This window comes from Lampris incognitus, chromosome 15 (assembly GCF_029633865.1).
Source record: "Lampris incognitus isolate fLamInc1 chromosome 15, fLamInc1.hap2, whole genome shotgun sequence".
NCBI classification, from domain to species: domain Eukaryota; kingdom Metazoa; phylum Chordata; class Actinopteri; order Lampriformes; family Lampridae; genus Lampris; species Lampris incognitus.
The window spans coordinates 9,142,219-9,153,322 of record NC_079225.1 but is presented as its reverse complement, the minus strand read 5'-3'; the positions used below and the strand labels follow the sequence as shown (position 1 = coordinate 9,153,322).

The window sequence follows — 11,104 nt, the reverse complement described above, 5'->3', positions numbered from 1 at the left end:
GTCTGCAATGCACAAAAAACCTGACCTCCCCGAAAGAAACTAGTCCCATTCAAACAGAGGTTATAACGCTTCATACACCCCCAAAAGTACCGAAGTGGCGCAAAAGTAGAGGCCCTAATTGGTAATTTTGCACACAAAAAATGAGCCAAACTTTAGCATTAGTAACTCGTGTGTCCATTTCCTGTCCCCTCTCATTTCTGAGAAGAGTAGTGACCCGGCGAACTGAAGTTATCCTCGCACCCTCTGCCGCTGACCCTGAAAAATGACTTCCCACATTAGCCGCACCGCTTCCGGTGTGGAAAGATGGCGGTGCAAATTGGTGTTTCCAGCGGCCTCACACAGCACCGTTGGCGAATATTTTTTTTCCTAGGACGGGTCCGGAAAGTTCCCGCCCTCAGGCGCTAGGATTGGCCAGGTCTGCCTGTCAGTCAAGGCCGATGCAAACGCACAACAACCCTAGCCCTAACCCTAGCCACGTTCGCTAGCTGACTGTTAGCCATTAGCCACGTTTGCAACCAAGCTACCTGTGCCAACTTAACTGCGTGTGTACGGTAAGCGAATATTTTTTTCCTAAGATGAATCCAGAGCTGACCGACAGGCGGATCTGGCCAACCCTTGCGCCTGAGTGCGGGAACTTTCCGGATTAATCCTAGGAAAAAAATATTGGCGTACCGTCCATGCAGTGTCTTTGTCCACGTCTGAGTCTAAGTTAGTCTTGGTTTGATGGCTGGGAGAGCTGGTGCTGGATCGGCAGGGAGAGCTTGGTCTGCTGCGTCCTGTGGGCCCAGGGACCACGGCCCTGCCTGGAGCTGTGTCCGAAGAGGAAACACCGAGGGCGGTCTGACGGGATGCGGAAGTGGGGCAGGCTAAGCTAACAGCTAGCACATGCAGACCGGCAGTTCCAACAGTCATCCTGGCTGGTGTTCACTCTCCTGGACAGTTATTTTATTTATTTATTTATTTATTTATTTTAGTGTGGATATGTGTGTTAGCTTGGATATGTGTGTTAGTGTGGTTATGTGTGTTAGTTTGGATATGTGTTAGTGTGGATATGTGTGTTAGTGTGGGTATGTGTGTTAGTGTGGATATGTGTGTTAGTGTGGATATGTGTGCTAGCTTGGATATGTGTGTTAGTGTGGTTATGTGTGTTAGTTTGGATATGTGTTAGTGTGGATATGTGTGTTAGTGTGGATACGTGTGTTAGTGTGGATACGTGTGTTAGTGTGGGTACGTGTGTTAGTGTGGATATGTGTGTTCTTGTAGTTCCTGTAGTTTTTGGATATGTGTTTGTGTCTTTGTGTTGCGCTGTTGTGGGCTGTTGTGAGCTGCTGTGGGTTACTGTGAGCTACTGTGGGCTACTGTGGGCTGATGTGGGCTGATGTGGGCTGTTGGGGGCTGAAGGGGGGTGATGTGGGCTGCTGTGGGCTGATGTGGGCTGGGGGAATCCATGTTTCGTTTCATTCCGTGTGTGAAAGTGGATGAAATGAGATGGCAGAGGAAGTGATTCTGGTTCTCAGCTCTGGTCTTACACGGCTCACTTTAACAACGTGGTGCTTTGTCATTTTAAATGGACATAATTGGGGGCATAATTGACACGACGCGGTGGTGCAGTGGTTAGCGCAGTCACCTCACAGCAAGAAGGTCCTGGGTTCGAGCCCCGGGGTAGTCCAACCTTGGGGGTTGTCCCGGGTCGTCCTCTGTGTGGAGTTTGCATGTTCTCCCCAGGTCTGCGTGGGTTTCCTCCGGGGGTCCGGTTTCCTCCCACAGTCCAAAGACGTGTAGGTCCCGATGTGTGTGTGTGATGGTCTGGTGGCCTGTCCAGGGTGTCCCCTCATCTGCCTTCCAGTGACTGCTGGGATAGGCTCCAGCACCCCTGAGAGCAGGATAAGCGGTTTGGATAATGGATGGGTAATTGGAAGCCCCGGTGACTCCCCTGGTAGAGGGCTGAGTCCTTACCGCAGCGGCCTGGGTTCGAGTCTGGCCCGGGCCCTTTGCTGCATGTCCTCCCCTGCCTTTCCCGTCTCTCTCTACTGTCACTGTTCAAATAAAGCAGAAAGTCATCTTAAATGGACATGATTATTTATGGTCTGCTAACACCCAAGCCACCAACTTCAGCAGGAATGTATGCAGGGATAGCTAACATCCCATCTCTCTCTCTCTCTCTCTCTCTCTCTCTCTCTCTCTCTCTTTCTCTCTCCCCCCTAACCAAGGGATCCAAGACATCTCGTTGGGCTGACCCGGATCACTTTGCCCAGCGCCAGACATGCATGAATGCCTTCAGCAGCTGGCTTGGCTTCATGCCTCTGGTCCACTCCCAGATGAGACTGGACCCCGTGTTGTTCCGGGACCAGGTGTCCATCTTGAGGAAGAAGTACAGAGACATCGAGAGACTGTGACCGCACCGACTCACTGTGGAAGAAGAACTCTGTTGTGTGTGTGTGTGTGTGTGTGTGTCTGCCAGCTGTGAGAGGTTATGATGACACTAATCACACCATAGACGACGTATTCGTGAGGCCGTTAAGTAATAAAGATGGATGGGTTACATAAATAAAACTACACACACGCACTCGTGTCAGGATGCCATGCGAATAGACACACAAACCACCTGAAAATACAACACTGAATCACATATTTTGTAAGCCTCAAACAGTGCAGGGGAACGTGTGTGCATTGTTGACGACGGTGAGTGAGTGTGCATACTTGAATCCATGATGACATACAAACTCCCACGTGAATAATGACTGCATGGGTCCTCATGCGGCGAGGCCTGCACACGTGGATGCAGGGCTCCTCCATCCTGACCTTAGGCATCATGCAGCGAGGCCTGCACACGTGGATGCAGGGCTCCTCCATCCTGACCTTAGTCATCATGCGGCGAGGCCTGCACACATGGATGCAGGGCTCCTCCATCCTCACCTTAGGCATCATGCAGCGAGGCCTGCACACATGGATGCAGGGCTCCTCCATCCTGACCTTAGCCATCATGCAGCGAGGCCTGCACACATGGATGCAGGGCTCCTCCATCCTGACCTTAGGCATCATGCGGCGAGGCCTGCACACGTGGATGCAGGGCTCCTCCATCCTGACCTTAGGGCATCATGCGGCGAGGCCTGCACACGTGGATGCAGGGCTCCTCCATCCTGACCTTAGGCATCATGCAGTGAGGCCTGCACACATGGATGCAGGGCTCCTCCATCCTCATCTTAGGCATCATGCAGTGAGGCCTGCACACATGGATGCAGGGCTCCTCCATCCTGACCTTAGCCATCATGCAGTGAGGCCTGCACACGTGGATGCAGGGCTCCTCCATCCTGACCTTAGCCATCATGCAGCGAGGCCTGCACACATGGATGCAGGGCTCCTCCATCCTGACCTTAGGCATCATGCGGCGAGGCCTGCACACGTGGATGCAGGGCTCCTCCATCCTGACCTTAGGGCATCATGCAGTGAGGCCTGCACACGTGGATGCAGGGCTCCTCCATCCTGACCTTAGCCATCATGCAGCGAGGCCTGCACACATGGATGCAGGGCTCCTCCATCCTGACCTTAGCCATCATGCGGCGAGGCCTGCACACATGGATGCAGGGCTCCTCCGTCCTCACCTTAGCCATCATGCGGCGAGGCCTGCACACATGGATGCAGGGCTCCTCCATCCTGACCTTAGGCATCATGCAGTGAGGCCTGCACACATGGATGCAGGGCTCCTCCATCCTGACCTTAGCCATCATGCGGTGAGGCCTGCACACATGGATGCAGGGCTCCTCCGTCCTGACCTTAGCCATCATGCGGCGAGGCCTGCACACATGGATGCAGGGCTCCTCCATCCTGACCTTAGTCATCATGCGGCGAGGCCTGCACACGTGGATGCAGGGCTCCTCCATCCTGACCTTAGGCATCATGCAGCGAGGCCTGCACACATGGATGCAGGGCTCCTCCATCCTGACCTTAGTCATCATGCGGCGAGGCCTGCACACGTGGATGCAGGGCTCCTCCATCCTGACCTTAGCCATCATGCAGTGAGGCCTGCACACATGGATGCAGGGCTCCTCCATCCTGACCTTAGCCATCATGCAGTGAGGCCTGCACACGTGGATGCAGGGCTCCTCCATCCTGACCTTAGCCATCATGCAGTGAGGCCTGCACACATGGATGCAGGGCTCCTCCATCCTGACCTTAGCCATCATGCAGTGAGGCCTGCACACGTGGATGCAGGGCTCCTCCATCCTGACCTTAGGAATCATGCGGCGAGGCCTGCACACGTGGATGCAGGGCTCCTCCATCCTGACCTTAGGCATCATGCAGTGAGGCCTGCACACATGGATGCAGGGCTCCTCCATCCTCACCTTAGGCATCATGCAGTGAGGCCTGCACACATGGATGCAGGGCTCCTCCGTCCTGACCTTAGGCATCATGCAGCGAGGCCTGCACACATGGATGCAGGGCTCCTCCATCCTCACCTTAGGAATCATGCAGTGAGGCCTGCACACGTGGATGCAGGGCTCCTCCATCCTGACCTTAGGCATCATGCAGCGAGGCCTGCACACGTGGATGCAGGGCTCCTCCATCCTGACCTTAGGCATCATGTGGTGAGGCCTGCACACGTGGATGCAGGGCTCCTCCATCCTGACCTTAGGCATCATGCAGCGAGGCCTGCACACATGGATGCAGGGCTCCTCCATCCTGACCTTAGCCATCATGCGGCGAGGCCTGCACACATGGATGCAGGGCTCCTCCATCCTGACCTTAGGCATCATGCAGCGAGGCCTGCACACGTGGATGCAGGGCTCCTCCATCCTGACCTTAGCCATCATGCGGCGAGGCCTGCACACATGGATGCAGGGCTCCTCCATCCTGACCTTAGGCATCATGCGGCGAGGCCTGCACACGTGGATGCAGGGCTCCTCCATCCTCACCTTAGGAATCATGCAGTGAGGCCTGCACACGTGGATGCAGGGCTCCTCCATCCTGACCTTAGGCGGAAGTGCTGCATGGTTGGTAGAAAGCGTACTAAGACTGTTGTATGAGGACCTGCGAAGCGGGACCCCTCCAGGCCCAGAAACCTCAAGAGACATTTTATGGTGTAAGTTTGGGCAGAAGGACTACAGAGATACAGTAAATATGGCCAGGAGGCTGAAGAAGACATGTTTGGTCTAAACGCCGAGGAGGAGGTGAGGTGGTCTAGCTGCTCCCCCAGCACCCAGGGACGAGGGCAATGTGTCTGTGGTATTTTGCTGTGGCTTTTCAGTCACGTGTCTTGTCTGTACGATGAAGTAATGACAAAATAGAAATAAAGATATGTTGCATCATGAGGCAGAAAGGCTGCGACTCGGCTTCCTTCCTTACCCGGTGTGCGCCTCCCTTTCTTTTTTCCTGCCCTCTCTCTGCCCTCACATCTGCCCTCCTGCTCTCACTCGCCCCTGTTTCTCAGGACTCTGTCCTCTATGCAGACTTGACTGGACTTCTTCTAATGTCGTTTACAACACGTGTGCAAGACCAGTTGCTCCGAGCTGGAGCGTAGACACAACCTCACACACACACACACACACACGCACACATACACACATTTTCATGCACACACACACATATATACACACACATACACACATTTTCATGCACACACACACACACAGAAATATATATATATATATATATATATATATACAATTTTCATGCACACACACACACTATATACGCACACACACATTTTCATGTGCACACATTGTCATGCAAACAAACACATTTTCATGCACATACACACATTTTCATGCACTGTACACATACGTTTTCATGCGCACACACACACACACACACACACACACAAACACTTAAACACATTTTCATGCATACACACACACACAGACACACACACACACACACAGCCTTTTCATGTACCTGAGGGGCATATGACCACAGAGGAGGGGACCAACCTTTCCATGAAACTCCCTCTTCTCTCCTTCCGTCTCTCTCCATTTCTCCCACCCCTCATCTAAGAAACCATCCCTGTCTCCAACTCTCGTCCCTCCATTCTGCCCCTCGTCTTTCTCTGCTAAACCCCCACCTTACCTCTATCCTACCATCTACTCCGCCGTTCCTGCACCTCCCCACCGAGCATTTCCCTTTACCTGAGCAGCACGGTGGTGCAGTGGTTAGCGTGATCGCCTCCCAGCGAGAAGGTCCTGGGTTCGAGCCCCGGGGTAGTCCAACCTTGGGGGCCATCCCGGGTCGTCCTCTGTGGGGAGTTTGCATGTTCTCCCCATGTCTGCTTGGGATTCATTCCTTCCACAGTCCAAACACAGGTAGGTCAGGTGAATTGGCTTTACTAAATTGTCCCTCTAGATGTGTGTGTGTGTGTGTGTGTGTGTGTGTGTGTGTGTGTGTGTGTGTGTGTGTGTGTGTGTGTGTGTGTGTGTGTGTGTGTGTGTGTGTGTGTGTGTGTGTGTGTGTGTGTGTGTGTCGGCCCTGTGATGGCCTGTCCAGGGTGTCTCCCCGCCTCCTGCCCAATGACTGCTGGGATAGGCTCCAGCATCCCTGTGACCCTGAGAGCAGGATAAGTGGTTCAGATAATGAATGGATGGATGTTCCTTTACCGCTTCCCTTTCCTGTCCTCTTCTCATAAACATGAACCCACACCTCCCTATCATTTACTTTAGTTTGCCCTCCTCCTCGTCTCCCCTCCCCAACTTCTGTTCTCACCAAGACATGATCCAATAAGGACTGTGTTTACATGTTCTCACAGAGACATGATCCAATAAGGACTGTGTTTACATGTTCTCACAGAGACATGGTCCAATAAGGACTGTGTTTACATGTTCTCACACAGAGACATGGTCCAATAAGGACTGTGTTTACATGTTCTCACAGAGACATGGTCCAATAAGGACTGTGTTTACATGTTCTCCCAGAGACATGGTCCAATAAGGACTGTGTTTACATGTTCTCCCAGAGACATGATCCAATAAGGACTGTGTTTACATGTTCTCACACAGAGACATGGCCCAATAAGGACTGTGTTTACATGTTCTCACAGAGACATGATCCAATAAGGACTGTGTTTACATGTTCTCCCAGAGACATGATCCAATAAGGACGGTGTTTACATGTTCTCACACAGACATGATCCAATAAGGACTGTGTTTACATGTTCTCACACAGAGACATGGTCCAATAAGGACTGTGTTTACATGTTCTCACACAGAGACATGGTCCAATAAGGACTGTGTTTACATGTTCTCACAGAGACATGATCCAATAAGGACTGTGTTTACATGTTCTCATAGAGACATGGTCCAATAAGGACTGTGTTTACATGTTCTCCCAGAGACATGATCCAATAAGGACTGTGTTTACATGTTTTCACAGAGACATGGTCCAATAAGGACTGTGTTTACATGTTCTCCCAGAGACATGATCCAATAAGGACTGTGTTTACATGTTTTCACAGAGACATGGTCTAATAAGGACTGTGTTTACATGTTCTCACACAGACATGATCCAATAAGGACTGTGTTTACATGTTCTCACACAGAGACATGGTCCAATAAGGACTGTGTTTACATGTTCTCACACAGACATGATCCAATAAGGACTGTGTTTACATGTTCTCCCAGAGACAGGGTCCAATAAGGACTGTGTTTACATGTTCTCACACAGACATGATCCAATAAGGACTGTGTTTACATGTTCTCACACAGAGACAAGGCCCAATAAGGACTGTGTTTATATGTTCTCCCAAAGACATGGTCCAATAAGGACTGTGTTTACATGTTCTCATAGAGACATGATCCAATAAGGGCTGTGTTTACATGTTCTCACACAGACATGGTCCAATAAGGACTGTGTTTACATGTTCTCCCAGAGACATGATCCAATAAGGACTGTGTTTACATGTTCTCCCAGAGACATGATCCAATAAGGACGGTGTTTACATGTTCTCACACAGAGACATGGTCCAATAAGGACTGTGTTTACATGTTCTCACACAGAGACATGGTCCAATAAGGACTGTGTTTACATGTTCTCACAGAGACATGATCCAATAAGGACTGTGTTTACATGTTCTCATAGAGACATGGTCCAATAAGGACTGTGTTTACATGTTCTCCCAGAGACATGATCCAATAAGGACTGTGTTTACATGTTTTCACAGAGACATGGTCCAATAAGGACTGTGTTTACATGTTCTCCCAGAGACATGATCCAATAAGGACTGTGTTTACATGTTTTCACAGAGACATGGTCTAATAAGGACTGTGTTTACATGTTCTCCCAGAGACATGATCCAATAAGGACTGTGTTTACATGTTCTCACACAGAGACATGGTCCAATAAGGACTGTGTTTACATGTTCTCACACAGACATGATCCAATAAGGACTGTGTTTACATGTTCTCCCAGAGACAGGGTCCAATAAGGACTGTGTTTACATGTTCTCACACAGACATGATCCAATAAGGACTGTGTTTACATGTTCTCACACAGAGACATGATCCAATAAGGACTGTGTTTACATGTTCTCACACAGAGACATGGGTCCAATAAGGACTGTGTTTACATGTTCTCATAGAGACATGATCCAATAAGGGCTGTGTTTACATGTTCTCACAAAGAGACATGGTCCAATAAGGACTGTGTTTACATGTTCTCACACAGAGACATGGTCCAATAAGGACTGTGTTTACATGTTCTCACACAGAGACATGATCCAATAAGGACTGTGTTTACATGTTCTCACAAAGAGACATGGTCCAATAAGGACTGTGTTTACATGTTCTCATACAGACATGATCCAATAAGGACTGTGTTTACATGTTCTCACAGAGACATGATCCAATAAGGACTGTGTTTACATGTTCTCACACAGAGACATGGTCCAATAAGGACTATGTTTACATGTTCTCACACACAGACATGGTCCAATAAGGACTGTGTTTACATGTTCTCACACAGAGACATGATCCAATAAGGACTGTGTTTACATGTTCTCCCAGAGACATGATCCAATAAGGACTGTGTTTACATGTTCTCACACAAATACGATCCAATAAGGACTGTGTTTACATGTTCTCACACAGACATGGTCCAATAAGGACTGTGTTTACATGTTCTCACACAGAGACATGGTCCAATAAGGACTGTGTTTACATGTTCTCACAGAGAGACATGGTCCAATAAGGACTGTGTTTACATGTTCTCACACAGACATGGTCCAATAAGGACTGTGTTTACATGTTCTCACACAGAGACATGGTCCAATAAGGACTGTGTTTACATGTTCTCACAGAGACATGGTCCAATAAGGACTGTGTTTACATGTTCTCACAGAGACATGGCCCAATAAGGACTGTGTTTACATGTTCTCCCAGAGACATGGTCCAATAAGGACTGTGTTTACATGTTCTCACACAAATACGATCCAATAAGGACTGTGTTTACATGTTCTCACAGAGACATGGTCCAATAAGGACTGTGTTTACATGTTCTCACACAGACATGGTCCAATAAGGACTGTGTTTACATGTTCTCACAGAGTGTTTGTGTGTTTACATGTGTGTTTACATGTTCTCACACAGACATGGTCCAATAAGGACTGTGTTTACATGTTCTCCCAGAGACATGATCCAATAAGGACTGTGTTTACATGTTCTCACACAGACATGGTCCAATAAGGACTGTGTTTACATGTTCTCACACAGACATGATCCAATAAGGACTGTGTTTACATGTTTTCACAGAGACATGGTCCAATAAGGACTGTGTTTACATGTTCTCACACAGACATGATCCAATAAGGACTGTGTTTACCTGTTCTCACACAGACATGATCCAATAAGGACTGTGTTTACATGTTCTCATACAGACATGATCCAATAAGGACTGTGTTTACATGTTCTCCCAGAGACATGATCCAATAAGGACTGTGTTTACATGTTCTCATAGAGACATGATCCAATAAGGACTGTGTTTACATGTTCTCACAGAGACATGATCCAATAAGGACTGTGTTTACATGTTCTCACACAGAGACTTGGCCCAATAAGGACTGTGTTTACATGTTCTCACACAGACATGATCCAATAAGGACTGTGTTTACATGTTCTCACACAGAGACATGGCCCAATAAGGACTGTGTTTACATGTTCTCACACAGACATGATCCAATAAGGACTGTGTTTACATGTTCTCACACAGAGACATGGCCCAATAAGGACTGTGTTTACATGTTCTCACACAGAGACATGATCCAATAAGGGCTGTGTTTACATGTTCTCACAGAGACATGGTCCAATAAGGACTGTGTTTACATGTTCTCCCAGAGACATGATCCAATAAGGACTGTGTTTACATGTTCTCACACAGACATGATCCAATAAGGACTGTGTTTACATGTTCTCCCAGAGACATGATCCAATAAGGACTGTGTTTACATGTTCTCCCAGAGACATGGTCCAATAAGGACTGTGTTTACATGTTCTCCCACAGACATGGTCCAATAAGGACTGTGTTTACATGTTCTCCCAGAGACATGATCCAATAAGGACTGTGTTTACATGTTCTCACACAGACATGATCCAATAAGGACTGTGTTTACATGTTTTCCCAGAGACATGATCCAATAAGGACTGTGTTTACATGTTCTCCCAGAGACATGGTCCAATAAGGACTGTGTTTACATGTTCTCACACAGACATGATCCAATAAGGACTGTGTTTACATGTTCTCATAGAGACATGATCCAATAAGGACTGTGTTTACATGTTCTCCCAGAGACATGATCCAATAAGGACTGTGTTTACATGTTCTCACACAGAGACATGGTCCAATAAGGACTGTGTTTACATGTTCTCACACAGAGACATGGTCCAATAAGGACTGTGTTTACATGTTCTCATAGAGACATGATCCAATAAGGACTGTGTTTACATGTTCTCCCAGAGACATGATCCAATAAGGACTGTGTTTACATGTTCTCCCAGAGACATGGTCCAATAAGGACTGTGTTTACATGTTCTCCCACAGACATGGTCCAATAAGGACTGTGTTTACATGTTCTCCCAGAGACATGATCCAATAAGGACTGTGTTTACATGTTCTGACACAGACATGA

The 11,104-nt window shown here is 48.5% G+C and overlaps 1 protein-coding gene across 1 annotated transcript in view; it reads left to right on the top strand.

The window, feature by feature from the left end:
* The window catches only part of LOC130124768 (exostosin-1), a 382,697-nt gene extending 380,301 nt beyond the window's left edge, over nt 1-2,396 (top strand). The window contains exon 12 of the mRNA XM_056294113.1: nt 2,211-2,396. Within this exon, the coding sequence (XP_056150088.1) occupies nt 2,211-2,396 (186 nt within the window). The remainder of the gene's footprint in view (nt 1-2,210) is intronic.
* Nucleotides 2,397-11,104: the final 8,708 nt, after the last annotated feature.